Source organism: Amblyraja radiata, chromosome 20 (assembly GCF_010909765.2).
Source record: "Amblyraja radiata isolate CabotCenter1 chromosome 20, sAmbRad1.1.pri, whole genome shotgun sequence".
Lineage (NCBI taxonomy): Eukaryota > Metazoa > Chordata > Chondrichthyes > Rajiformes > Rajidae > Amblyraja > Amblyraja radiata.
In genome coordinates, this window is record NC_045975.1 from 13,246,902 (window position 1) to 13,269,639 (window position 22,738).

A 22,738-nucleotide genomic window follows, 5' to 3' on the forward strand; every position below is an offset into this window, starting at 1 on the left:
AAGAATATTGACTATTAAGTATTACTCGGGCGATTGGGTTCTGTTGGACGGGAAAAAGTCTGACAGGGATGGGTAACCGGAACGGGCAAAGTAAGGGCCCGGGGAAAAAGGCTCAAACTGGTGAAGAGCCGCACATTCCGCCTGATAGTCCATTGGGGCGGATGTTGCACGGATGGGGTGAGGGGGGGACTCAGGGTAAAAGTAAGAAAGTCATGATAAAGTATTGTTACTTTGAATGGCCAAAGGAACCCATAAAAGGGAGTTCGGTGTGGTGGCCAAGGTTGGGATCCAATGAGGATTGGGTAAAACAGGCCTTGAAAATATTCGTAAATAAGAAAGAACAACAAAGGTGACAGAAGGCTGGGCACTTATGGTGACCAAGAACGAGGTAGAGGTAGAGGACGAGGAAGAGAAAGGGGTGAATGGAGGGACCAAGGTTGGGGTCCCCCGGGAAATAAAGAACAAGGATCAGGGGGATGGCGCACCGGGCCATCCCGGTGTTATCATTGTCACAAAGAAGGACACTTTAAAAGAGAATGTCCAAAGATAAGGCATGAAGTACAATCGTACACACTGATGGAGGAATAGGGGGGTCAGGGGTTCCCCTCCTTGGGGTGTGTAGGACGTACACGGGAACCCTTGGTAAACTTAAAATTAGGTCCCCAAGGAGAAGACACGGTATTTATGGTGGACTCAGGGGCGGAAAGATCAAGTGTAACCAGGATACCGGAGGGAATGGGATTAGGGGAAAAGCAAGTCAAACTCTCTGGAGTAGGGGGAAAGGTAATGACAGCTCCCGAGATAGAAGGAGTAATGGTAAGATATGAAAATCGAGAGGCCATGGAAGACTTAATCCTGGTGCCCCAGGCAGGAATAAATCTGATGGGAAGGGACTTACAAGTTCAATTAGGAATGGGCACAGCTCCCGTAGGTGGACAGATTATAGTACAACTATATAAATTGACGACCGAAGATGAAGAAAGAATAGTCTCACAGGTGTGGGCAAGAGAGGGAAATAGGGGAGGGCTAAGAATACCACCTCTGAGGATAGCCTTGCGAGAAGGAAGTGAAGTAGTACAAGTAAGACAGTATCCGATTTCAATTGAAGGAAGGAAAGGGCTGCAGCCAATTATAGAAAACTTACTGAAGGATGGAGTATTGGAGAGTTGTATGTCCCCCTACAACACGCCAATACTCCCTGTAAGAAAGACTGACGGAACGTTCCGACTGGTCCAGGACCTAAGAGAATTGAATAGGGTAGTTAGGGCTCGACACCCGGTAGTCCCAAATCCTTATACCATAATGGGACGTATACCCCCTAACCACGGGTGGTTCAGTGTGGTAGATCTGAAAGACGCCTTTTGGAGCTGCCCCCTGGCTGAGGAAAGTAGAGACCTCTTTGCATTCGAGTGGGAAAACCCAGACACACTGAGGAAGCAACAGTATCGATGGACTGTGCTCCATCAGGGATTTACTGAATCCCCGAACCTGTTTGGGCAAATATTAGAACAAGTATTAGAGGATGTTCCCAGGACCTATGGGACACAATTATTGCAGTACGTAGATGATTTGTTACGCTCAGGCGGAGAAGAAGAGCCAGTAAGGGATGCAACCATAACCCTCTTAAACATTTTAGGGGAAAAGGGATTGAGAGTGTCCAAAAATAAACTACAATTTGTAGAACAGGAGGTTAAATATCTAGGACACCTGATTAGTGACGGGAAAAGGAGAATAAACCCCGAAAGAATAGCTGGGATCACCGGGCTGCCGATGCCAAGGAACAAAAAAGAAATCAGGAAGTTTCTCGGGTTAATTGGATACTGTAGATTATGGATAGACAATTACACCCGACAAGTCAAGTTCTTGTATGATAAATTGTGTGAGGAGACTGATAAAGTACAATGGGATTCTGAGGACGAACAGAGATTTGGAGAAATAAAGAATAGCCTGATCACCGCACCGGTACTGACCCTCCCGTCCATCGATCAACCATTCCATCTCTTTGTTAATGCGGAGAATGGAATTGCGTTGGGGGTACTGACACAAAAGAGAGGAGGGAAGCGACAGCCAGTCGCATACCTTTCTAAACTCTTGGATCCGGTATCACGAGGGTGGCCTGTATGTATTCAAGCGGTCGCAGCAACAGCAATATTAGTGGAAGAAAGTAGAAAATTGACATTTGGAGGTGACCTGGTAGTATCTACTCCCCACACGGTCCAGACAATACTAACTCAGAAGTCCAACCGGTGGTTGACTGACTCCAGGATCCTAAAGTACGAAGTGATACTTATGGAAAAAGACGATTTGACCATTCTGACCAATAAGAATTTAAACCCTTCCCAGTTTTTATACTCGGCGGACGATGAGCAGGAAGGGCAGAGACCAGAACACTACTGTAGCGAAATTATAGAACTACAGACCAAGAGCAGGGAGGATTTGGAGGAGCAGCCTCTGGTAGAGGGAGAAAGGTAGTTTATAGACGGTTCTTCCCGCTGTATAAATGGAAAAAGATATAGTGGGTATGCCATAATAGGAGGAGAAGGATTTGAAGGAGTGGAGGCAGGCAGGTTGCCAGGTAGTTGGTCGGCTCAGTCATGTGAATTGTATGCCTTAATACGGGCGTTAGAATTGTTGGAGGGGAAGGAAGGAACGGTGTACACCGACTCCAAATATGCATTTGGAGTAGTGCACACGTTTGGGAGAATATGGAAAGAAAGGGGGATGATTACAGCAAGAGGAAAGGAATTGGCACATGAGCAATTAATTGAGAAGGTGCTGGAAGCATTACATTTGCCAGAAAGGATAGCGGTGGTCCATGTGGCGGGACACCAAAAGGGGAACTCATTAGAAGCAAGGGGAAATGAAGCGGCAGACGGAGCCGCCAAAAAAGCAGCGACAGAAGGAACAGTGAGGATGTTGTCTTTAATACCATTAAGGGAAGGAGTAGGAAAGATACCTGTATTCTCACAGGAGGAGGAGGATAAAATGAATGAGTTAGGGGCTCGGCGTTCCACTGACGGGAGGTGGTGGACGCCGGATAGGAAACAAATGTTAACCAAAGGATTAACTCGGGATTTGATGACACAACTGCACTCCCAGTCACATTGGGGAGCGCAGGCCCTGTGTGACACACTACTACGGACCTACGCTTGCCGAGGTATCTATACTTTGGCTAAGCAGACAGTCTCCGGTTGTGTGTTATGTCAGAGGGTTAACAAGAAGGTAATGAGAGCTGTCCCTGGTGGAGGACAACAATTAGCTATAAGACCCTTCCAGAGAATACAGGTAGATTTTACAGAACTTCCAAGAATACAAAGGTGGAAGTACCTCCTAGTAGTTGTAGACCATTTCACCAGGTGGGTGGAAGCATTTCCCACGATAAATGCCACCGCTCAGGCAGTAACCCGGATATTATTAGAACAAATCATTCCCCGATACGGGGTCATCAAATCCATAGATTCCGACCGAGGAACACATTTTGCCTCTAAGGTTCACCTGTTGGTTTGCAGTACCTTGGGAATAAATTGGAAATTGCATACACCCTGGCACCCCCAGAGTTCTGGGCGAGTGGAAAGGATGAATGCAACCCTTAAAACACAGATAACTAAGTTAATGGAGGAAACCAGACTACCCTGGACTAAGTGTTTACCAATTGCATTATTAAGAATACGAACGGCACCCCGTAAAGATATTGCGGTGTCTCCCTACGAAATGTTGTTTGGGCTGCCCTATCTTGGAAAGGTAGAGGGCACACCGACCTTCGAAGGCAGCGATGTGTTCCTGAGGAACTATTTACTGGCAGTGTCTCGTTCCCTTGCAGAATTAAAAATAAAAGGACTGTTGGCACAAAGTCCACCACTCGACTTTCCAATACACGCTATAAAGGCCGGTGACTGGGTACTGATTAAAAGTTGGAAGGAGGAGAAACTGCAGCCCCGGTGGACTGGCCCATACCTGGCATTGCTGACAACGGAGACAGCAGTACGAATAAAAGAAAAAGGGTGGACACTTGCGACCTGGGTTAAAGGACCCGTTGACCTGCCGTCAGTTCCTGAGAAAGACGATCAGTGGACGGTAAAACCAGGGAATAAGCCCCTGGCATTAACTTTCAGTAAGAAATAAGTGTATGAAACTAACAGCATGAAAGGAGCAGTTGTAGTATTACTAACTATGTATGTAACCATTATAAGAAGTGTTAATAACTGTGATAAGTGCTACCATCCTATCAGATATGGAGGGCGAACAACCAGATCATTTACCTATCATTCCCATGTAAGTGATGATTGCTACGACCTAAGGACTAGAGCTGTTTGTCAGGACGGGGGAGGGGGTATTATGTAGTAGAAAATAAGGGACATGTAGGAAGTTTTGGGCACATTACCTGCCCAAAAGGGGAGAAATGGGTCTGCATGACCAAGAGAGGACAGTTAGGCATCCCTTCCCGAGCCAGGGAGGAAACATTAGACAAAATTAAGGAGGTAGTGATAGGGAAGTTAGCAGAAGCAGTAGTCAACAAACCTCCCCCACCTTCCCAGCCTCAACTGCACCAGACTATGTATGATGAAATAAAGCAGCAGATTGAGATCCCGGAAGTGGGGAGAAACCTGTTTGTGGACTTGGCCCTCCGGATAGCCAGAACCCTGAATGTGACTAACTGTTGGGTTTGTGGAGGACCGCTGATGAGCTCACGCTGGCCATGGAGAGGATCTATCATTGAGGTATGGAACCTGATAAAGTGGAATTTGACGGTGGGAAGAGATCAAAGTCCCCAGGAATGGGTCCTGACACACACCCCGGTTGGAACTGAGTGTATCGCCAGGCCCTGGGCAAAGGATGCCATCCTAGTAGGCAGCAGCCCCTGCCAGCGCATCATCACCCAGTGGCCAAATCAATCCCGAGTGTGGTGGCCAGAGGAACCTCAATGGTATCCCACTGTAAAGGATGAAGGAAACTGTACTATCTGGATGAAGGACTGCTATAGATATGCGGACACAAGGCATACTCGGTATTGCCAGAAAAATGGAGTGGTACTTGTTTAATTGGACTGGTACAACCAGGGTTTTTTTTGTTGACCACTGAGGAGGGGCGGTCGATAGGAACACCCATCTTTGACGATCTACACGGAACGAAGAGAAGAATGGACATCGGAAAATGGGAAAATGATGAGTGGCCACCTGCAAGAATCATCTCATATTATGGACCAGCCACTTGGGCACAGGACGGATCCTGGGGCTACCGGACCCCAGTGTATATGTTAAATCGGATCATAAGACTACAGGCAGTGCTGGAAGTAATTACTAACCAGACTGCATCTGCACTAGAGATGTTGGCGAAGCAGCAGACACAGATGAGAACAGCGATATACCAAAACCGTTTGGCCTTAGACTACTTACTAGCCGGAGAGGGAGGAGTATGCGGAAAATTCAACCTCTCTAATTGCTGCCTAAACATAGATGACAACGGGCAAGCAGTAATGGATATATCAGAAGGAATCAGAAAAATAGCACATGTCCCGGTACAGAGATGGAACACAATCATGGGAGCAGGATGGTGGGATTACATCTTAGGAGGAGCCTGGTGGAAAGTGGTGGGACTGGTGATTTTATGGGCATTAGCTGCATTGATCATTATCCCCTGTTGTATACCATGTCTCAGGGTTCTTATAACTAGAAGTATAAGCCAAATGCAGGCAGTTGTAGTCCCCATGGGGGAGAAAGGGGGCGTCCAGAAGATAATGATAATGAGGCCGAGAGAGGACCCAGAGGAAAGAGAGATAAAAAAATGTTATTAGCTTTGGAACAGCAGGAAGTCTAGGAATGGGGTTTAATACAGGATGCGTAGCAAAAGAAAAAGGGAGGATTGTGAGGGATAAGATGATTAAACCACCATCATTGTGAGGGGCCGAGTGATTGTAGTCACCGACCTTGTGATGGGCCGAGAAGTTGGAATCACCAACCTTGTGATTCGAACAAACAGTCAGACCTTCAGAGCTGTTGATAACATTGTAGAATAACAAGATGAGGTAAGGAATGTAGCTGACAACACAGAAGCTATTCTTTAGGTCAAAGGCAATTAAGTAGGTTAGGCCAACAGCTACTGAGCATGCTTAATAACATAAATGAATATTAACTTTACGCCCCTCATGACAAAGAACCTAATTTAAATGTGCATGCGATGTATGATGTGGGAGGAGAGGGAATGATTGATGACGCACGGAGGGGAGGGTTGGATGATTGTGAACCTCGGTACCCTGATTGGAAGGGGTCAGAAGGGGAGGCGTCCGATCAATAAAGACTGTATACTGAATTGTATAAAAATAGACGTTTTTCCTTTGCTCGGTGTGTCTCAACTTGGAGAGGCACCCGATTCTGCAGACTCGCAAATAAAGCATTTCTTGTTTCCACGATTTAGTCTCTGAGTAGTGATTGTGAGCACAAACCATATATCTCACACTTGTATCCCTGTCACATCTTCCCCAACCAACATTGGACCATTATTGGACTCCACCCTTCCTGATGTCATCTGTTGCCAACCATGTTTTGATCGGGCCTTCTCTATCTTTCAGTCTGAAGAAGGGCTCCGAACTGAAACGTCACCTATTCTTTCTCCCCTGAGATGCTGCCTGACCTGCTGAGTTACTCCAGCATTTTGTGTCTATCTTCTGTACTCTATTCCCTGGCTGATGAAGACCAGCGAGCTAAAGGTTTTTGCCATCACCCTGTCAGCTGGCGATGCCACTTTCACATTTACAGCATCTGCAGTCATTGATGTTCAAAGCTCAGTAGATTTCGAGTTATTATAGGAATGAAGGCATATGGAGCAGCAAATCAGTGTTTGATGTTTCGGGCTGTTGAGTGCTGAAGGTTTGGTAAACTCTGAATCATAATTGTTGCACTTGGGCCCTGACCCCTGGAATTCCCTTTAAAGCTCCCTCTTTGACCGAGCTTTATGACACCTGGGCTGTTTTATTTGATCAGATTTTGAAAACATTGTGGGTGCTGTACAAAAGAAAGTTGCTAATGTCGATGGAGGAAACAGCAGTAGATGGCGCTGCAGGCCTGAGTCTCGCACTGGGCTGGGACAGACACAAAATGCTGGAGTAACTCAGCGGGTCCGGCAGCATCTCTGGAGTAAAGGAATAGGTGACTTCTTCGGACCCGAAACGTCGCCTATTCCTTTTCTCCAGAGATGCTGCTTGACCCGCTGAGATACTACAGTTTCTGTTTAAACCAACACCTACAGTTCCTCCCAACACACCTGGACTGGGACCCATGTCCAACATACAGTCGCGGGAGAGTGAGACATGTCCTACTGATCCCGTGTCTTGCAGAGCAGTTACTAGCAAACTTCCTGGCGGCCCGTGGTGAGTCAATCCTGCACTGATTAGCCCACTCAATGAAACTTGCACAAATGCAATTCACCGGGTTACAGGTTTGGAGCAGGATTAGTTTAGTTTAGTTTACTGCGCAGAAACAGGCCTTTCGGCCCACCGAGTCCGCGCCGACCAGCGATTAACGCCATCCTACACACTAGGATACAATTTAGATTTCTTACCAAAGCCAATTAATCTACATACCTGTTCGACTTTGGCGTGTGGGAGGAAACCGAAGATCTCGGAAAAAACCTCACGGGGAGAACGTAAAACTGACAGCACCCGTCATCGGGATCGAACCCGGGTCTCCGGCGCAAGGCAGCAACTCTACCGCTGCGCCACCGTGCCTCCTCTCTCTCTCTCTTGCATCCTCTCTCCCTCTCTCACCCTAGTTATGATTCTCAGTCTGAAGAAGGGTCTCGACCTGAAATGTCACCTATTCCTTTTCTCCAGAGCTGCTGCCTGACCCACTAAGTTACCCCAGCCTTTTGTGCCCGTCTTCGATTTAAACCAGCATCTGCAGTTCCTTCCCTACACATTAGTTTGTCCAACCTCTCCTTATGGTTAATATCCTCTAATCCAGACACCATTCTACTGAACCTCTTCTTAACCCTCTTCACAGCCGTACCACGTCCTTCCTGCATTGGGAACCTCAACATGCACCAGAGATTCGTTCCGTTACAAGAAAGAAGTTATTCCGGTCTCCGAAGCAATACTTTTTAGATTCATTTTGATGACAGTTTTAATCTTCCCCATGAGCAGAAACATTTTGACATCCAACCACTCGTACCTACTGGAGACAAATGCTGGAATCTGAGCGAGAAACAAAGTGCTGGACTAACTCAGCAGGTTTGTGGAGGGAACAGACAGACAGACCGAGGAAGGGTCTCACCCCGAAAACGCCATCCCTAAGGACATTTGTACATTGACATAACTAGAAAAAAAAAACAAGTCCATGCTTGTGCAAGATGTGGCCTGTAGTGTTCTGTTGCCGAGCTGGGATTAGGGTTGTGCAGGTCGGTTCAAGAACCTGATGGTTGTAGTGAGGTAGCTAGCTGTTCCTGAACCTGTTGGTGTGGGACTTCAGGCTTCTGTACTTCCTCCTGCCTGATGGTAGCAACGAGAAGAGGGCTTGGCCATATGGCCAGGATTCTTGATGAAAGATGCCATCTGCCCGAGACAGCCTCATGTAGATGCTTTAGATGATGGGTAAGGTTGTGCCCATGATGGTCTGGGCTGAGCCCACCACTCTCTGCAGCCTCTCGTATTCCTGTGCGTTGGAATTACTGTACCAGCCACGATGCAAACATGAAGCAACATGACAATTGGTCCAACCTCTGAAACCAGGTTCTGAATCAGATGGTGGCTCAGAATATTGTTGGTCTCTCTCGGGGTGGACCTGTTGTGAATTAACATGTGAGAGTGATAATTATGATGGTCAAACATTTCTGGAACTCCACAGCATAGATTGAAAACCACTCTTAAACTGTCCACAAGCACCCAGATGTTTTTACCTAATTGGCCAGAGTTACATTTTAATTTAAAGGGGAAAAACTTGGAACAAAACATAGTCTTCGTGTGATATTTAGTGTTGGTGCTCAAAGTAGATCCATAAAACTTCCTGAAGCCCCACAGCACAGAAGCAGGTTGCCTCATTAGTGCATCCTGCCTGTCTGCGGCGCTCCCTCAGTACTGCCCCTCCCACAATGCGGCGCTCCCTCAGACCTGCCCCTCCCACAGTGCGGCGCTCCCTCAGTACTGCCCCCCCCCCCCCCCCCCACACAGTGCGGCGCTCCCTCAGGCATGCCCCTCCCACAGTGCGGCGCTCCCTCAGTACTGCCCCCCCCCCCCCCCCACAGTGCGGCGCTCCCTCAGTCATGCCCCTCCCACAGTGCGGCGCTCCCTCAGTACTGCCCCTCCCACAGTGCGGCGCTCCCTCAGTACTGCCCCTCCCACAGTGCGGCGCTCCCTCAGTACTGCCACCCCCCCCCAATATTGCGGCGCTCCCTCTCCAGCTACGCCAGGGGGACGGGACGGGACGGGCGCTGTGCAAACGCTGCTGCGGCCGGGGAAGTAGCTGATTCCGCCCGCAGATGGAGCCCGTTAACCGGCCGCTGCCGCGGACTGAGCCCGGTGCCGGCACGGCTCGGCTCCATGCCCGGGAGCGCTGGAGGGGGAGCGCGGCGAGCCGATGTGATCCGATCCGGCCGGCATGCTGCACCGCTGCAGGAAGGGCTCCTGTCTGATCCTCGGCGCCGCCGTCAACCTCCTCACCCTGCTCTACATCGCCTGGCTGGTCAACTACCTCAAGGTGCAGCCCCCGCCGGCCGAGCTACCCCCAGAGCCGGACAGCCGCCGGCTGGAGCAGAGGCTAGAGCGTCTGGAGACTCTCGTCAGGCACCACTTGGAAGGTAAGATCTGGGGCTCCTGACCTCGGACCAGAGGCGGGTCACCTTTTGCCCCAGAGATGTGAGTCTCTGACTCTGGGGCCAGACCTCGGACTACGGACAGGTCACCTTTTGCCCCAATGAGATGTGAGTCTTCAACCTCTCATCCCAAACCTCAGACTACAGATGGGTCACCTTTAGCCCCAAAGAGAAGTGAGTCTTCAACCTCTGGTACCAGACCTCAGATTAGGGACAGGTCATCTTTTGCCCCGATGATGGAAAGCAGTGTTAATCCAACTCTCCTAATACCCCATCTCTCTGACCGTAATACCCCCTTAACACTAAAGCCCCCAGTAACCCCTTGACCCTAGAATTGACATTTATTGTGACAGTAACATTGTGAATGTGATCCTAAACGTAGCAATCGTGTGTTGAAAAAAAAAATGGTTCTGACTGCCTCCCCTATCTATGCCTCACTTAATTTTATATGGATCTTTCAGGTCTCTCTGCAACTTCAGACACTCTAAAGTAAGCCCTGCATAAACCCAGGGAGGATATGTATGGAGTGAGTGAGAATATTTCCCAGGACTGGAGGGTTCAAGTTATGAGGAGAGGTTGGATATGTTGGGGTTGTTTTCCCTGGACCACAGGAGGCTGAGGGATGACCTTATGGATATTTATAAAATAATGTAGGGTGTAGGTAAAGTGGATGATCACCATATTTTTCCCAAAACTGGGGGATCAAGAACTAGAGGATTTCTAGATTTAAGGAGAGAGGGGAACGTTTTAATAAGATTAGACAATAGGTGCAGAAGTAGGCCATTCGGCCCTTTGAGCCAGCACCGCTATTCAATGTGATCATTGCTGATCATCCCCAATCAGTGCCCCGTTCCTGCCTTCTCCCCATTTCCCCGACTCCACTATCTTTGTGGCAACTATTTCATGCAGAAGGTGATGATTATATAGAACAAACTGCCAGAGTAAGTAATTGAGGCAGGTACAATAACAACATTTAAAAGACATTTGGACAGGTACTTGGATAGGAAAGGTTTAGATGGATATGGGCCAAATGCAGGTAAATGGAACTAACTGAGGATGGCACTGTGCTAGGCATGGATGAGTTGGGCTGAAGGGTCTCTCTCTCTGTGCTGTATATCTGTACAAGAGGAATGAAGGGGGTGGGCAATGAGCCAGAGGGAAGAGGTGGGAGTTGCGATGGTCTGGGACACAGTAAATAAAAGGAAAGTAGGATTGGGGAGAATGGTTGACGTGGACTTGGATCTGTGCAGTATCTGTGACTATAATGTTGGCTGAAGGGAAGCAGAGAGTACAGGGATGGATGGTGAGTGGTTGTTAGGGGACATGCTCTGTTACATATGGGCCTCTGAGTGCTCACAACTTGGATTGTTTTCTGTGGAAGTCAAAGGTTGATGGGAGACTTGATAGAACTATGTACAATAACGGGAGACATAGATGGGATAGGCGATCTGAGCCTTTTTCCCAGGTTGGGAATCTAAAGGACTAGAGAGGACAGATTTAAAGTGAGAGGGCTAAGTTTAAAGGAGATGTGCGGGGTAAGTTTTCCACATGGTGGGTGCCTGGAATGTGCTGTCGGTTACGGTGGTTGTAGGCAAATACGGTAGTGTTTCAGAGGCTTTTAGATAGGCTCATGAATATGCAACAAAAGGAGGGATATGGATCACGTGTCGGCAGAAATGATCTGGTGAACTTGGCATCATGCTTGACACAGGCACTGTGAGCCAAAGAGCCTGTTCCTGTTTTATAATGTAATAAAAATGAACCGCAGATGCTGGTTTATACCAAAGATAGACACAAAATTCCGGAGTAAATCAGCGGGCCAGCCAGCTTCTGGAAAAAATGGATAGATGACGTTCCCGGTTGGGATCCTTCTTAAGTTATTTAGATCTCTTAAAGATAGCGGAGTCGGGGAAATGGCAAGAAGGCAGGAACGGGGTACTGATTGTGGATGATCAGCCATGATCATATTGAATGGCGGTGCTGGCTCGAAGGGCTGAATGGCCCACTCCTGCACCTTTTGTCTGTTGTCCAAGACTCTCTTCAGTCCTGTTCTGTGTTCTATGTTCTCCTACTTATAGGCTTGTGACTCAAGCTTCTCAATTCCATCTCTCGTGCTCTGTCTCCACATTGAGCGGTCATGGAGCAGGGATTGGGTTTTGCACTATTATAGTTACCTCGTTAAACTGTTATTAATTTATGATATAATTGATTATTATGTATTATCGGTGCGTGTTATTGCATTTATGAGCTTGTTGAGCTGCAGCAATTAAGAATTTCATGGTCCTGTTGTCGGTAGGTATGACAATCAAACATTCTGGTCCAGTGAATTGCCAGCAGTCAGTGAGAATGTCGTATTTTATTCAAGGAGGCTTTGAGGAATCCTTAACTCTATTCCGCCCCACTTTATCATGTTATGGGGTGCTCCATATTACAGTGTTGTGACTGCACTATCTTATGTTCCCAAATGTAGCAGGGTGATGGGGTGGGGGAGATCTATTTGCCTCTGAGTACTGGGATGTATGGGCTTGACTTACAGGGAGAGTTGAGGTGAGTTTAGTATGTAGTCACGTGTACCATGGTATGGTGAAAAGCTTTTGATGTGTGTTAACCGGTCAGTGGAAAGACAAAACATGATTACAATCGAGCCATCTCCACAGTGTAGAGATACATGATCAAGGGAATGACGTGAATAAGGTCCAGTGGACTTTTTCCTGAGACTGTTTTCTTTTCAGCCTGGGAGGCTGCGTGTTGACCTTGTTGAAGTGTACAGACCACGAGGGGCATGGATAAAGTGAACACTCACTATCTTTTCCCCCAGGGCAGAGGACTCTAAAACTAGAGAGCACAGGATTAAGATGAGAGGGGTGAGATTTCAGAGGGACCTCAGGTCATCTTTTTCATTCAGAGAGTAGGCTGTATCTGGAATGAGCTGCCAGAGGAATCTATAGAACTGGATACATTGTTTTAAAATACATTTGGCTAGGTATATGGATTAAGAAGGGATTAGAGGGATATGGGCTTAATGCAGGCAATTGGGATTAGCCTAGGATGCCAACTGTTTGACCTGGACAAAGTATGTACATAATGCTGTGCAGCTCTATGGCGCTAGCCGTTCATCCGCCCTAGTTCCTGCTAGCCCATTGTCCCTGTTAAACCTGTTCCCTCCACCCGACTCGTTGACTCGTGGACGTGGCCCAGGTTCTGGTGCAGCCACTAATGCCGGCGGCAGCACCGCCTCACTGCTCCCAATCCCCCGGCGCTGCTTGTGTGGAGTTTGCACGTTCTCCCTGTGATCGCGTGAGTTTCCCCCCAGGTGCTACAGTTTCTTCTATAGATGCGCCGGTCGGTGGGGTAATTGTCCACTGTAGGGTGCCCCTACCATGTGGGGGTTGGGCAGAATCTTAGAGAGGTTGATGGGAGTGTGGGGAGATTAAAAGTGGTCATTGTGTGAATAATTGACGGTTGCCAGACACTGGTGTGCCCAAGAGCCTGTTTATCTGCTGTGTGTCTCCCTAGAGTTCTCACTCCCACACGATGAATCTACAGCCCAGAGCTCTCCATGTTCCCCGCTGATATTGGTATTGGTTTATCATTGTCACGTTTACCAGGACACAGCGAAAAATGTTGCATGCTGCCCGGTCAAATTGTACCAAACACGGGTACAATTAATCCATGCGCAAGTACAACAGACAGTGCAAAGAGTAAAATACTAGAGTGCAGAATATAGTGTTACAGCATTACGATATTCTGGTTACAGAGAAAGTGCAGATAAAAAAAAGTGCAAAAGCCACAATGAGGTAGGTTGGTGTATCAGGAGTACACACTAGCTTATGAGAGGACCATTCAGTCGTCTGATAGCAGCGGGGAAGAGGCTGTTACTGAATCTGGTAATACATACTGACATGCTTTTGTATCTTCTGCCCAAAGGGAAAATAACCGGGTTGTGAGTGGTCGTTGATTATGTTGGCTGCTTTGCCAAGACAGTGTGAAGTGTAGGTGGAGTCGATGGCGAGGAGTCTGGTCTGTGTGATGAGCTGGGCTATGTCCACAACTCTCTGCAATTTCTTAGAGTCTTTGGCAGAGCTGTTCCCAAATCATACTGTCATGCATCCCGAAATAATGCTTGCCATGGTGTATCTGTAGGAGATGGTAATAGTTGTTGGAGTCATGTCGAACTTCATTTGTCTTCTGAGGAAGTAGAGATGTCGGTCCACTTTCTTCGCTATAGCTTAGATGTGGTTGGTCCAGGATGGATCATTGGTGATATTTACTGCCAGGAAGGTGAAGCTCTTAACTATTTTCCCTGACAAATATTTCAGAATGTTTTAATCTTGTCAGCAAGGGGGACAAAGTGACCAGAGGAAGTTAGAATATTGTCCAACAAAGCGAGGTGCTATGAAGGGGAATCTATCAGCTCCCAGCATTGTCTCACGTTCTGAATCTAGATGGATAACTGGGGCGGCACAGTAGTGCAACGGTAGAGTTGTGCCGTGTAGCACCAGAGACGCGGGTTTGAGCCTATCTCCCTGTGACCACGTGGGTTTTTTCCGGGTACTCCAGATACCTCCCACACTCCGAAGACGTACAGGTTTAGGTTAATTGGCTTTGGTAAAAATTGTAAATTGTCCTGAGTGTGTAGAATAGTGCTTGTGTACGGGCTGTGATTGCTGGTCAGTATGTGTACGGGCTGTGATTGCTGGTCAGTATGTGTACGGGCTGTGATTGCTGGTCAGTAAGGACTCAGTGAGCCAAAGGGACTGTTTCAGCACTGTATCTCGAAAGTCAAACTCCTTATTTTTTTAGCAGTGACCCTAGTTCTAGATCCTCTCACTTTAGGAAACATCCTCTTTCCCCGTCCATTCACTCAACGCCGTTCAGAATGATATTTGTTTTATTCAGGTCCTCTCCCACATTTGGGGACAAGCACAAGCCTTCCTGGTGAGCTGAACCCACATGTCTTGGCTTCCAGCCCTCTCTAAGCTGCTTCTGTTGGCATCAGTCCCCGAAGGTAAAAATGGTCGGGCCTGTAGGGAGAGAGGCAGGGAGTGGGGTGGTTTGGAGAGTTCTCTTTCACAGAGCTAGGATGGGCTTTGTGGGCTGAGCGACCTCCTCCTATGTTAAACCACTGTGGCTCTCAGCAGGATCAGGACAATTTGGCCCATCAGCTCTGCAAACTGCAGGAGCGATGGGGACGTGGGCAATGGGAGAGCGTGTGATCCAGGTGCGCCGTTGAGTAAGGTCTTTATTCAAACTATTGAGTGTTTCCCTCCCTGTTGCAGTTGTACGCGCTCCGCTTCACAGTGGAGCTTTGTCGAGCAGGGAAACACTCACACAGGGTCTACACAGATGGCTGTAGCTCCCCAGGCATAAATCAGGATGGAGACTATCAACGTTGCAATCTCTAACATCTTGGCTGAAATAAATTCTCTTGGGATTTATGAAAACCTGGAGGAATGTGAAGAGAATTAATTAATGCCGGAATGTTTCACCAGCCTTCCGAACGTGATGCAGGGTGTGGGGCGATGGGTGGTGAGGGAGAGTCCCTGGAACCTCTCAATTGCTGCATAAAACACTTTTATTATGATTGTAACCAGCAGATCCCATTGATCTAGAATTCACGACGCACAGCTGGGAATTAGAATCATAGTCACACTTTATGCCAACAGGCCCTTTGGCCCAACTTGTCCATGCTGACCAAGCAGGTCCCATTTCTAGTGTCACCATGCCTCTGACAGATCGATCCATGTACCCAAATGTTGCCCCTTGGCTTCATATTAAATCTTATGTCTGGTTTCCCCTGCCCTGGGAAACAGACTCTGTGCATCTTCTACCCTATCTATTCCCTTCATGATTTTATACTCTTCAGAAAGATCTGGACAAGTATAAGGTGCAACAGTACTTTAAAAATAAATGGTGTCAGGATCTGGTAAGGGGGGATGAAAAATACGAAGTTGGTATATCCCTTTATGCGCGGTCTTCATAATAGAGCTTTTGTTCCTTTTTCTTTTTCTTCTTTTCTATGGCCTATTTCTTAAATTTTTTCCCTAACTCTTTGCTCAATGGGTCTTTCTTTTTGATCACTCTTTCACAATATCACGACTTTCTCTCACTTTCTTTGCTTTCTTTATTTCTCTCTCTTTTTAAAGCTTAAAAAATGAAGTGGCACAATAAATGTAACAAGATGTATTTGGCTTGTACTATTGTAATGTACTGTACTTCTAATAAATAAAATTATATTAAAAAAAAGAAAGATCTGGAGGTCGGGATCGAAGCTGGAGGTTGTGAGGCAGCGGTTCCACCCTTGCTCCACCGTGCCGGCCTGGATTCCCCCCAGCGTTCCTGAACGGGTTGTAACATATAGGGTGGAAATGCAGGAGGAGGGGCAGCAGGTCATGTTTCCGCTTGTGGATGGAGATGAAAGGCAGGTGCTGAGGGTGTGTCTGCTGCTCGTGCTGCTGGGAGGAACGCGGGGTGAAGCGCGTTTGGTCTTGCAGTGGTTCACGCTTGCCGGAGGCGTGAAGATACAGAGAGGTGGTCCTCCGATTCTGCAAGCCCACCACACCAATGTAACCCAGGAAGGGCTGGGTAAGGTATTGCCGTTGGCTGTGTGTTGGTGTCGAGCCTGCCTGTTGCCTTCGTCCTTTCCTTAACCCCCTTTTGTATCTTTGCCACGAGCATGAAGTTAACATGAGCAAAATACAATGTGGTGGAAGATCTCAGCAAGGTCAGGCAGCATCTGTGGACAGGTGGTGTTTTGGATTGGATCACCTCTTTAGGCTCTTTAGGGGAGAAAGCTAGAAAAGAGAGGAGATGATGGGACAAAGCCTGGCGAGTGATAGGTGGATACAGGTGAGGTGTGGGGGCGGAGGGTGGGTGATAGGCTGATGGGTGTGGCCAGTGAGAAAGGCTAAAGGTGAAAAAGGGGGGAAAGAGTGTCAGATGATGAGGAGGAGAAGTGAAATGTAAAGCCGGGCGGAGGTGTGTGGGTGGAAGGGGAGAGTGAAGCGGAGAAAGAGGGGGATAAAAGGGAATTGAAGGACTTGGGGACAGGAGGTGCATGTAGAATGGAGAAGGAAGGAACGGGTTGGCTGAGGTTCTGGAAGATGGTGGGAGACGTGCGTTGCATTGGGAAGGGGTCAGGTAGGGGGAAGAGAGGGGTTGAGTAAAGTTCATGATAGAAATACCAGGGATTAAAACCTTCTTTCCAGCATTCTGCCCCCTACTCCGTCAGTCCGAAGAAAGGGTCCCGACCCGAAACGTCACCTGTCCTTTCCCTTCGCAGATGGTGCCTGACCCGCTGAGTCCTTCCAGAGTTTGTTGTTTGCTCACGATGCCAACATCTCCAATCTCTTGTACTCTCGAATGACATTGAGTTTGCTGGGTTTTGATGAAGGGAAATCATTTTGCGTTTGGAGTTGCTACATTTTATACAGAGTGAGTTACTGTCATTGCGGCCGACGTCATCATGATCAGGTTTAATCTGCTACATCGAGATGTCAGGGTAGTGCGATGTTTCAGTCCGGGAAGTAAAACTAAGCAGGAAATTCACAGTGAACAGTAAGGCCCCTGTCCCACTTAGGAAACTTGAACGGAAACCTCTGGAGACTTTGCGCCCCACTCAAGGTTTCTGTGCGGTTCCCGGAGGTTTTTGTCAGTCTCCCTATCTGCTTCCACTACCTGCAACCTCCGGCAACCACCTGCAACCTCCGGGAACCGCACGGAAATCTTGGGTGGGGCGCAAAGTCTCCAGATGTTTCCGTTCAGGTTTCCTAAGTGGGACAGGGGCATAAGATCCTGGGGAGCATGGTAGAACAGTGGCACCTAGGGAGTACAAGTACAATCACAGGTAGAAGGGGTGGTGAAGATGGTGTCTGGCCTGCTGCTATTCATCAGTCTGGGAACTGAACATAGCATTTGGATGTGTGTGACAGTGGTACAAGTCATAGATGGGGCCACGCCTGGAGTATTGTGTTCCATTTTAGTCACCTTGCTCCAGTATAGGCGCGATGAAGTTTGAAAAGCATGCAAAGAGGATTTATGAGGAATGTTGCCAGAACTCTAGGTTCTCAGCTTTCGGTTGGGCTGGTTAGGACTTTATTTGTTGGAGCTCCAGAAACGAAGGGGTGATCTTACAGAGGTGTAGAAAATCATGATGGTGACAGACAGAGTGAATGCTGGATAGGGGAATCAAGAACTCCGTGGCATGGGTTTAAAGTGAAAGAGAAAAGATTTAATAGGAACCCGAGGAGGAACCTTTTCACTCGGGTGGGGGTGGGTGTAAGGAACGAGCAGCTAGATGAGGTAGTTGAGGCAGGTGCAATGACAACATTTAAAATATTTTGTATATAGTAATTCAAAATTAAACTTTATTCAGAATGCAAAATACTAACAAAACAAAATCCATGCAAGACTCATTGCAGAGTCTAACCATGAAATGCTTTTGAATTCAGTAGTGGCCTCACCTACCATTAGACATTTGAAAGGGTAGATGGAGAGGAAAGGTTTAGAGGGAAATGAGCCAAATGCAGGTAAATAGGACAAGCCCAGATGGGACACCTTGGTTGGCATGGACAAGTTGGGCCGAAGGGCCTGTTTCCGTGCTCCATGACTTTATGACTATAATGTCCTTTCATTTCCCTAAAGATATTTGACCTCTGGTTCTTTCATTCAGAATTGCAAAACAAAATGTCGGCCAACTGCTCTGAAGTCTGGTGTGCCTCGACATGTTCACACAGCCTGCTCTTCTCATTCATTAGAGGATTAAAAGCTCTGTTGCTCCTTCTTTTCAGTGTATCGGCGAGGAATGCGAGCCAGCTCTCTGCCAGGTTGTGCAGGGATACGCAGGGAGAAGGCTGAGCCTGTGGAATGTGGCCCTGATTACCCCCACATTAGTGCTGCCGCAGGGTTCCTGCTGTCATCCTGGGTCGCTGAGGAGCCGTGCATCAGACTAGCAAATGTCCGCGGCCTAGCTTAGCTTTACATGGTTTTATTTTACAAAAATAAATTTGATCAATTATTTACAATAATTGGTACGGTGGCACAGCGGTAGAGTTGCTGCCTTACAGCGAATGCAGACGCCGGAGACCCGGGTTCGATCCCGACTACGGGTGCTGTCTGTACGGAGTTTGTACGTTCTGCCCGTGACCTGCGTGGGTTTTCTCCGAGATCTTTAGTTTCCTCCCACACTCCAAAGACGTGCAGGTTTGTAGGTTAATTGGCTTGGTAAATGAAAAGTTGTCCCTAGTGGGTGTAGGATAGCGGTGATATGCAGGGATCGCTGGTCGGCGCGGACACGGTGGGCCGAAGGGCCTGTTTCCGCGCGGTATCTCTAAACTACACTAAACTAAACAAAACAATAATATGTACAATACAAAAAAATACAAACAAACCCAACACCATCATTCAGAGTAAACCAAATATTCTGAAAAACGGAATATTAGATAACTATAGATAGACACAAAAAGTTGGAGTAACTCAGCGGGACAGGTAGCATCTCTGGAGAGAAGGAATGGGTGACATTTTGGATCGAGTCCTTCCTCCAAAGATGCTGCCTGTCCCGCTGAGTTACTCCAGCTTTTTGTGTCCATCTTCGATTTAAACCAGCATCTCCAGTTCCTTCCTACACATTAGATAGTTATATCCTTGTTAAGGATACATTCCACCCCCACCCCTCCCACCCCCCCCCCCCCCCCCCCCCCCCCCCGGAGTGCCCAGCGTTCCAAGACCCCCCCCCCCCCAGGGTGCCATGGACACCGCGTAGACCCTCTCTAAAACCACCCGGGCGCAGACAACCAGCTCAGGCAGAGCCCTCTTCCACCTGGCACCGTGACTCGTGGATGGCCAGCTTGGCCAGGTCTAGGAATAACCCAACCAGGACATCCTCGGCTCTACCCTCTCCCCTATGCACAGGGTGTCCAAAGATGAGGATGGTGGGTGTGAAGTGCAGCCAGAAGGCAAGGAGCAGCTCCTTTAGATATTGGAACAGAGGCTGCAAACTCACACACGACACACTCCATGTATGCATGATTTACTGGCAATGCTAGAGTATGCGTGTGAGCACGACTGTGCACGTAGAAATATGTGGCCACATGTCATTTACTTGATAGACACAAAATGCTGGAGTAACTCAATGGGACAGGCAGCATCTCTGGCGAGAAGGAATGGGTGACGTTTCGGGACGGGACCCTTCTGCAGACTCTTTTACTGGTCATTTATTGTCATTTACTGGTGTATGATCTGCTTGTTCATGTATGGCCACAAAAAAATTGTACATACATACATGTACAAAAATGCATCCTTGAAATGATTTCATAAACCACCAGGGCATCAGGTGGTGCATGACAAGAAAGGTGGACTTTCTATCAGATGTGGTCGTACAGTGATGTAGCAGTTTAGTGCAGAGTTAGTGCAGAGAGAGGCGCAGCAATGCAGCCGTTAGTGCAGTGACGCACAGTGTTGCAGCTGTTTGTGCAGTGATGCAGCTGTTAAATCAGAGAGATGCACAGTAATGCAGTAGTTCGTGCAGAGAGATGCACAGTGATGCAGCTGTTAAGACATAACTGGGTATCGCCTGAGATTGTTTATCCACTTCCCAGGAAACCTTGTAAATAATGACTTAATTCCCGATTAAATACTGACGCATTCCCCGGGGCCCATGTTAATACAGACACACTCCACGGGACCCCTTGTAAATACTGGCATAAACCTGACGCTGTAAATTCAATTCCAATGCAGGGACATTTTTTTTCTAAAAGTTGTATTTCTATATGTTTTTTGTTGCTACAATCTCGACACCAGCTACAGTAATGGTCATTAATAGTATTGCAAGGCATGGCCATAAGGCGTAATGCAGGTGTGAATGCTCCTAATCATCTAACCTCCTGAAAATGCCAGGACCCTGTAAATATCAACACACACGCAGGGACCACTGTAAATACAGACACACTCTCCAGGATTCCCTGTACATACAGGCACACTCTCCAGGATTCCCTGTACATACAGGCACACTCCCAGGAACCCACTACAAATGCCGCCACAGTCTCATAGACCCATTATGAATAATGAATAATGACACAGATCCCCAGGACCCCCTATATACGAATATAATCCTCTGGACCCCCTGTAAATACTCACACGTTCCCGGTGAACCCCTGTGAATACTGAAACACCCCCAGCCACCCTCAGTAAACGCTGATCTACTCCCTGAGACCGCCTGTAAATGCGAACACAATCCTCGGCTTCCCCTGTAAATACTGCCACACTCCTGCTGATTCCTTGTTGGCCAGCGAGATGAATGAAAATCTCTTGGATTGCGAAGTGAAAGATTGTTAGAGTCAGAGAGAGTCTAAGAGTGTTGAAACAGGCCCTTCGGCCCAACTTGCCCACACCGGCCATCATGTCGTAGCTACACTAGACCCACCTACCCACGTTTGGTCCATATCCTTCCAAATCTGTCCTATCCATGTACCCGTCTGTTTCTTAAATGTTGGGATAGTCCCAGCCTCAACGACATCCTCTCACAGCTTGTTCGATACACCCACCACCCTTTGTGTGAAAAGGTTACCCCTCAGATTCCTATTAAATCTTTTCCCCTTCATTTCAACCTATGTACTCTGGTTCCTGATTGACCTACACTAGGCAAGAGACTCTGTGCATCTACCTGATCTATTCCTCTGATGATTTTATACACCTCTATTAGATCACTCCTCATCCTCCTGCGCTCCAAGGAATAGAGTCTCAGCTTACTCAACCTCTCCCTATAGCTCAGACCTTCTAGTCCTGGCAATATTCTCATAAATCTTTTCTGTACCCTTTCCAGCTGAATAACATCTTTCCTATAACATGGTACCCAGAACTGAACACAATACGCTAAATGTAGCCTCACCAACGTCTTATACAACTGCATATACAACGTCTATACTTATGATCTCCCAACTTCTATACTCAATACTCTGACTGATGAAGACCAATGTGCCAATGTGCCTTTTTGACCACCCTGTCTACCTGCGACTCCACCTACAAGGAACCATGCACTTGCACTTCTAGATCCCTCTGCTCTGCAACACTCCCCAGAGGCCTACCATTTACTGTGTAGGTCCTGCCAATGTTAGACTTCCTAAAATGCAACACCTCACATTTCTCTGTATTAAATTCCATCAACCATTCCTCAGCCCACCTGGCCGATCGATCAAGATCCTGCTGCAATTTTTCACAGACATCTTCACTATCTGCAAAACCACCCACTTTTGTATCATCAGCAAACTTGCTAATCTTGCCCTGTACGTTCTCATCCAAATCATTGATGTAGATGACAAACAGTAACGGGCCTAGCACCGAATCCTGAGGCACACCACTAGTCACGGTTATAGTTGCTGTTCAAGTTTCTGTGGAATCAAGACCACGCAGGAATCACGTTCTGTTAAATTGAACGACTAGAGTTCATTCAGATGTAGAAAACAGCCAAACTGTGCTTATAATGCTGCAACTGATTGCTGCAAGAACAGGTGAAACACGGCATGTTTTAGGTTAACCTGCCTGTCCTTAATGAGTTCCTGCACTTGTTGCTTTTGAAGTAGGGCGTCTGGTTAGTGTCCATCGTGAGTAATTGCCTTCACATCTGGAGTCACAAGCTTCACATCTGGGCAAACGTGGCCACATGTTCGGCGCTGGTCGACGCCACCAAACCGACTGAGCTTCTGAAGCTGGAACTCCAAGTTGCTGGCCATTCTATCTCCCCTACCCATTCCCGTACCGACCTGTCCATCCTTGGCTTCCTCCACTGCCAAAGCGAGGCACTCAAGCTGGAAGTACGACACCACACCTTACAACCCAACAGTATGAACATTGAATTCTCCAATTTCAGGTGTATCCAGTTCCCCTCCCTACACACACACACACACACACTTCGTTCCACTCCCCCTGCCCTTGTTACCCTGTTACT

The 22,738-nt window shown here is 47.7% G+C and overlaps 1 protein-coding gene across 2 annotated transcripts in view; it reads left to right on the forward strand.

Annotated features, from left to right (window-relative positions):
* Positions 1-9,400: 9,400 nt before the first annotated feature.
* Positions 9,401-22,738, forward strand: part of galnt18 (polypeptide N-acetylgalactosaminyltransferase 18) — a 44,843-nt gene continuing 31,505 nt past the window's right edge. Inside the window, exon 1 of one of the 2 annotated variants that reach the window (XM_033038845.1) lies at positions 9,401-9,783. In XM_033038845.1, coding sequence (XP_032894736.1) covers positions 9,585-9,783 — 199 coding nt within the window. In that variant the 5' untranslated portion in view covers positions 9,401-9,584. Of the gene's footprint in view, positions 9,784-16,151; positions 16,384-22,738 lie in introns of those variants that run through there. The other variant, XM_033038844.1, reaches the window with a different exon arrangement.